Source organism: Bison bison, unplaced genomic scaffold, assembly GCF_000754665.1.
Source record: "Bison bison bison isolate TAMUID 2011002044 unplaced genomic scaffold, Bison_UMD1.0 scf7180017864456, whole genome shotgun sequence".
Taxonomy (NCBI): domain Eukaryota; kingdom Metazoa; phylum Chordata; class Mammalia; order Artiodactyla; family Bovidae; genus Bison; species Bison bison.
In genome coordinates, this window is record NW_011495018.1 from 29,041,623 (window position 1) to 29,047,475 (window position 5,853).

The window sequence follows — 5,853 nt, forward strand, 5'->3', positions numbered from 1 at the left end:
ACCTCGGTCGGACGCCGATCACCAGACGGGCCGTGGCCCCAGTCGGCCCGGAGAGCAGAGGCCGGAAAAGAGTGTGCAAGATTGCGAGAGGAGGTAAGGCTGTCGCTTCGGCTCCGGCCAGTGGAGAGGTGCCTAGAGCCATCAACAACTACCCCCACTCTACCTCTCCGCTGGGTAAGGCTGTGTCCTCGGACTGGCCTCCTCCCCCAACCCCTGGGACTCCTCCACCCCTGTGTCCTGTGTCGCTTCACCCAGGGCTGCAGAACCTTCTCGGACCTACCGCGGGCCACCCCGAGGGCTGCAGATTCCTTCCGCCAGGCGCGTCGCCCAAGGCCGTGGGTGAGGGGTAAGTGGGTCTAGGGGTAGGGGCGCTGTGTCCTTGATCTCAGCTCGACAAAGTCTGCTCTGGGTGGCGACGGGGCCCACCCAGGCTCCCGGTCTTACCTGGCCCGCGCGGCGGCTGCATACCTCCCCGGCTGTGCTCTTGCCGCCCTTATCGGGCGCCAAATCCAGGGTTGGAGAGCCCGAGACCTCCGGGCCAGCGCTGCCATCACAGCCAGGCCGGCGGGAGGCGGGTGCTCCGGGAGCGCGGCTCGCAGTTTGGGGTGGGGGCGGCGGCTTTTCTGTCGCCGGAGGTTCGGGTGCAATAAAGGCGCGGCTAATGTAATTTACAAACAGCTCGGGCCGAGCGCGGCGCAGCGCCCGGACTGACAGGCGCATTAGGCAGGCTAATTCCAGCCGGCTCCTCCTACCCCAGGCCCGCTAATTAATGAGCTTCCCAACTTAGAGCCGCCTGCATTGGACAGAGAGTGAAAGAGAGGACGAGGGAGAGGGAGCGAAGGAGAGAGACGGGGGGAGCAGAGAAGAGAGAAGAGGGAGGGAGAGAGGGAGGGAGAGAACGGGAGGAGAGAACAGAGAGAAAGAAGAGAGAAAGACGGAGAAAGAAAGAGAGACAGAAGTGCCGCTGCAGATAATTGATTACTCCTCGATCAAGGCTAACTTGTTAGCAATAGTCAATTGCCCCATCTCTCCGCCTCCCCTCGCAGTACGGGATCGGCGCCCTCGCCTCGGCTCTTCCAACTGCTGCCGCCAGGACCGTGGGCCAGGAACCGCCGCGGAGCCACCTGACACCTTTAAATAGCACCGGGGCTGGCGAAACTGGAGCCTCGCGCGGCGCGCCCCGGCTCGGGCCTCGGATTGCTGGAAGCCCCGGCGGCGGCAGCGCCCGTGTCAGCGCCCTCCTCCTGGGGCCCCGTGCGGCTCTGCTCGCCTCTGCTGTTGCGCTAATCGGCCCCGAGCCCGGCCCGCGCCCTGCCCGGCGCGGCCTCCTTCCCGTCTGCTTCCCGCCGCGCCGTCCGGCGCCCGAGCTGCCCGCGGGCTGGGTCCCCGAGGCCCGAGCCGCCCGGGCCGGGCCCCCAAACGAGGCCGAGATGACTTCCAAGGAGGACAGCAAGGCGGCGCCGGGGGAGGAGAGGCGGCGCAGCCCGCTGGACCACCTGCCGCCTCCCGCCAACTCCAACAAGCCGCTGACGCCGTTCAGCATCGAGGACATCCTCAACAAGCCGTCTGTGCGGAGAAGTTACTCGCTGTGCGGGGCGGCGCACCTGCTGGCGGCCGCGGACAAGCACGCGCCGGGCGGCTTGCCCCTGGCGGGCCGCGCGCTTCTCTCTCAGACCTCGCCGCTGTGCGCGCTTGAGGAGCTCGCTAGCAAGACTTTTAAGGGGCTGGAGGTCAGCGTCCTGCAGGCAGCCGAAGGGAGGCGCCGCCACTGGGTTCCCCCGCGCCCAGCACCCCGCGACCTGTTCCGTGTGTCCCACGCTTACTGCCCTGTGTCTCTGCCCGCCTCACCCCACACGCCGGTCGTCAGGGCCCTCCAACCCAAGCCGCTGCCACTGGGAGTGGAGATGCGTGGAACAGGACCCAAACCCTGTCTCCTAGGGACCTCGGGATAGGCTAGAGTCGAGTGCCGCGGAGGGGAGGCGGGAACCCAAGATCTCTCCGCAGTCTGCCTGGCTTCCTCTCGTTCTCAGTGGCCTGGTAACTCCTAGCCCTGTTCCTGGGGTGCAGAATGGAGAGCCTTTGCTGGGACCTTTTGGGTAGCAGTAGAGTCGTGTTGATTGCGACGAGGTGGAGAGCCAACATTCACACCCAGTCAGAGCATCCCTGTCTGGCTCTCTTATGTTCTAGCGACTTCGGTTCTTTCAAACGAACTCTCAGGTGACGGGGCAGAGATCAAAACAATTTTTCCTAGGGACTTCCGGTAGACGAGAGATGGAGGAAGGGGGCTTGCCATAGCCTAGGCTTGCCCTAGTCCAGGTGGCCGAATCTAATCCGAGAAGGGAACAGCGGCAGACTGATGGCCGGATGGGTCTAGGTGGGGTGAGTAAGAGCCGGGGTGGGGTCTCCTTTCCCCGGGCGCAAGACTATACTCTGGTTTCCTCGCAGGCCGCGACGGGATGACCATCTTTGGGCAGCGGCAGACCCCCAAAAAGCGACGAAAGTCGCGCACAGCCTTCACCAATCACCAGATCTATGAGTTGGAGAAGCGCTTTCTCTACCAGAAGTACCTGTCCCCCGCCGATCGCGACCAAATTGCGCAGCAGCTGGGCCTCACCAATGCTCAGGTCATCACCTGGTTCCAGAATCGGCGCGCCAAGCTTAAACGGGACCTGGAGGAGATGAAGGCCGACGTGGAGTCCGCCAAGAAACTGGGCCCTAGCGGGCAGATGGACATCGTGGCGCTGGCCGAACTCGAGCAGAACTCGGAGGCCGCGGGCGGCGGCGGCGGCGGCGGCTGCGGCAGGGCTAAGTCAAGGCCTGGCTCTCCGGCACTCACCACAGGCGCCCCGCAGGCCCCGGGCGCTGGGCCCCTGCAGCTTTCGCCAGCCTCCCCGCTCACAGACCAGCCAGCCAGCAGCCAGGACTGCTCGGAGGACGAGGAAGACGAAGAAATCGACGTGGACGATTGAGCAGCGCCCAGCATCTTCCACCGCCCCCGGGCTCCGAGCGCCGGATGCCCGCCGCCTCCCGGACCGGACCGCCGAGGGGAGCTGGGACCTCCTCTGCAACTCCCGCCTTCTCCCCGTCCTTGGCCCGGACTCGGCTCCCGGCAGCCGCCTCTTCCCTCTCGAAGCAATAAACCCGGGCTGGCCGGCGGAGCCGGTCGCCGCGCGCGGCCTCCACCGCCCCGGGAGCCCTCGCCGTGCAATTCTGTATGGCTTCTGTATAAATATTTAAGCCTATATACCGGGTTCTTCCCACCGCAGCCTGACTTCTTCCTTTCTTTCATTTGTTAAAGTTTCGGAGATTTCCTTGATTTCAAAGCTCAGGCTGCCGGCTTTGCTGAGGGCGAGGCAGAATCGAGGGTAACAAACACTTAACCTCGAGGTCTGGGGGAGGGGGCCGCCCCGACTTTTTTTATTTTTCTCTGCATGTGGCGAATGCACCGGCCCTCTCCCTCCTCACCTCCCTAGACCTATTGCAGCTGATTTCTTTTATTCCCTTCTGCGTTTATTTCCCCCCCGAGTGGGAAGGGACTGAGGGGGACAACCGGGTCCTGACTTGCAAGTTTCAAATCAATGTTTTCTCCCCCAAACCTCCCCCTCCGCGAGAAAAGTCCGTTTTCGATGCCATTTCTGCCTCCTAATGCCCAGAAATGTTATTTTAAAGATTCCTTCCCACCCTCTCTTGGTTGCCTTGGACTGACTACTGGGGTCCGGGTCTTAGGGACAAAGCAGGGGGAAATCCAACAACCAACCAACGAAAACGGAACCCAAAGTCCAAGCATTATTTTTTACTCTTTTTAGAATTTCTTTGCATGTGACGGAGACTGAGAGGAGGCCCGCCTAAACCCTCACCCACCTCCTCCACAGCTCTGGGTCTGTCTTGCAGTCTCCAATGCCCTGCTCCTAGCTCGTCTTGGCCAGACAAGGGTGGCTGGATGAGGGTGGGTCCCGCGTGCCACTCCCCTTCTCCTGCCCTGCCCTCTCCCTCCCGGACTGTAACTAAGGCCTCTTTCTCCGATAAATAAAGTCTTTGCCATTTTACTAGAACCGGCGGTGACCGTGTCTGAATGAGTGGACCTTCTTCAGTGAAGCCGCGGCAGGCTCGATGTCTCTCGGCTCCTGCTCTCGGGCTGCCTAGGCCTTGGCGATTTGGAGGAGTTTCGGGGCAGGCGTGAGAATGAAGGGTGAGGGGGAAGTGGTGAGAGAGAGGAGGCGCTTGTTGCCCACGAACACGCGGCAGCTACCAAATGGTGAGGGGGCGAGAGAAGCGGGCTTCGCCAGGTCCGGGTAAAAAGTGAGGCGTACAATACTGGGAGGAAATCTGTGCGTACTTTGAGGGCGCCACGGTTGCGAAATTAATTTATGTGGGGCAAAGGCTGAAGGTAGGGGCACTTGCCCTGGGGTTCGTGCATCGCAGCCGGGACCCAAGGGTATTCTTCCTGCGCTCCCCGGGACACCGGCTAAGCCTTGGGTGGTACAGCTCAGTCGGACAGCGGGGTGGAGCCTGAGGGCTCCCAAGTTTCGGTTCGCCAGAGGGCCTCAGCCTTGAGGGAGGGAAGAAAATAAAGCCAAAGGCACGAGGGCAGACTAAATTGCTGACATGGGCACAGGAAGATGTGAGCCCGAGGCGTCTGTGAGTTGGGATGGATTTCTGGTAACGCTCACAAATTCTGGGCCCCGAACGCTGCTGGGGACAGAGACATAAATCTACCAAGAACTCTGCGGGGGGTTGGTGGGGGGTGTCCCAGCGTCCCGAGTGCGGCTGGGGCAGGAACAGGGGCAGCTTTCACTTTTCCGAACGGACCGGGTTTCTCTCTGGGCTTTTGTTATCACTGGGCTGGCGAGTGGCCGCTGTCACTAGAGGAAGGTCCCGCCTCCAGGCCACTCGGCTCTCTTTCTAAGCAAAATTGATGTGAGAAATGCGCATCTGTTCTCGGGCAGGCGCTGGGGCCCCCGGGCCTGAATCCGAACGTGCGAGTCCACGAGGAAACTAAGGGAGAAAAATAGAAAAAGGAGAACAGAAAAAAACACTTCAAAACCTGATCGAGAAAGTGGAAAGCCACAGAGACGAGGGGAGAAAGAGGAAAAGCTACACACAGAGAAACAGAAACACAGACGGAGAGAGAAAAAGGGAATGGGGAAAGGAGAGGAGCGGCGAGAGCGAAAGAAGGAAAGAGGCGGCCGGGCAGCCGGGCCGGCGTGAGGCCGGTTCCTCCCGGGCGACATAAATCGCCCTCTCAGGATGGATGGGTCTGTAATTCGGAGCGCGGACCATGAAGGCCGGGACGAATGGACCCGGGCGGCCGCTGACAGGCGACAATAGCCGGGCCCAGCCCCCCGCGGCTCCGGGTGCGGGCGCGGCCACGGCCCTCCGCAGCCCAGAGCGCGCCGGCGCTGGCGACCATATGGTTTTTGAATTTTCTTCACAATTTGTAGACAATTTGATGGATTAGGTCCCCGCGCGCGCCTCCCCGGCACAAAGACGGCGCAGGGACCGCGGCGCGGCGGTCACTCGGGCATCTGCGCCCGCCGTGCGCACCCCGCCCCCGCCCGGCCCCCGCCCCGCGCCCGGAGCCCGAGGCCGCCCGCCCAACACGCCCATGAATCCCAATGAAGCGGCCCTGGCACCTCCGGCCGCTCCCCGCTTCGCGGCCCCGGGCCCGGCCCTGCTGGGTCCCTTCGGGCTGGGGGCGGCGGCCCCGGGGCTAAGCCCACCCGAGCTGCGGGGCCCGCGGGGCGCGCAGCTAAGCAGGCGCATCGGGGCTGAGGAGAAACGGGGCCATTTATCCGCCCGTCTAGTTAAAGCGGGTTATTTGTTTGCTTCCCTGGCCTCCCCCTCCCCTCCCCC

The 5,853-nt window shown here is 62.8% G+C and overlaps 1 protein-coding gene across 3 annotated transcripts; it reads left to right on the forward strand.

Moving 5' to 3' along the window:
• The first annotated feature begins 8 nt into the window (after positions 1-8).
• LBX1 (ladybird homeobox 1) lies at positions 9-4,052 on the forward strand. 3 transcript variants are annotated; one of them, XM_010859503.1, is made up of 4 exons: positions 24-93; positions 256-346; positions 1,047-1,755; positions 2,446-4,052. In XM_010859503.1, exons 3-4 carry the CDS (start codon positions 1,431-1,433, stop codon positions 2,967-2,969), a joined length of 849 nt encoding a protein of 282 aa, XP_010857805.1. In that variant the 5' UTR covers positions 24-93; positions 256-346; positions 1,047-1,430; the 3' UTR covers positions 2,970-4,052. The 3 variants fall into 3 exon arrangements, with proteins under 3 accessions (XP_010857804.1, XP_010857805.1, XP_010857803.1); XM_010859502.1 differs by having other exon boundaries at positions 9-346; XM_010859501.1 differs by lacking the exons at positions 24-93; positions 256-346 and having other exon boundaries at positions 883-1,755.
• The last annotated feature ends 1,801 nt before the right edge of the window (positions 4,053-5,853 follow it).

Excerpts from the sequence above, each read along its gene's own strand:
- LBX1 (XM_010859502.1), top strand. The coding sequence starts at position 1,431 with ATGACTTCCAAGGAGGACAGCAAGGCGGCGCCGGGGGAGGAGAGGCGG. Across the intron at positions 1,756-2,445 it reads CGTCCTGCAGGCAGCCGAAG|GCCGCGACGGGATGACCATC; the intron begins GGAGGCGCCGCC and ends GTTTCCTCGCAG.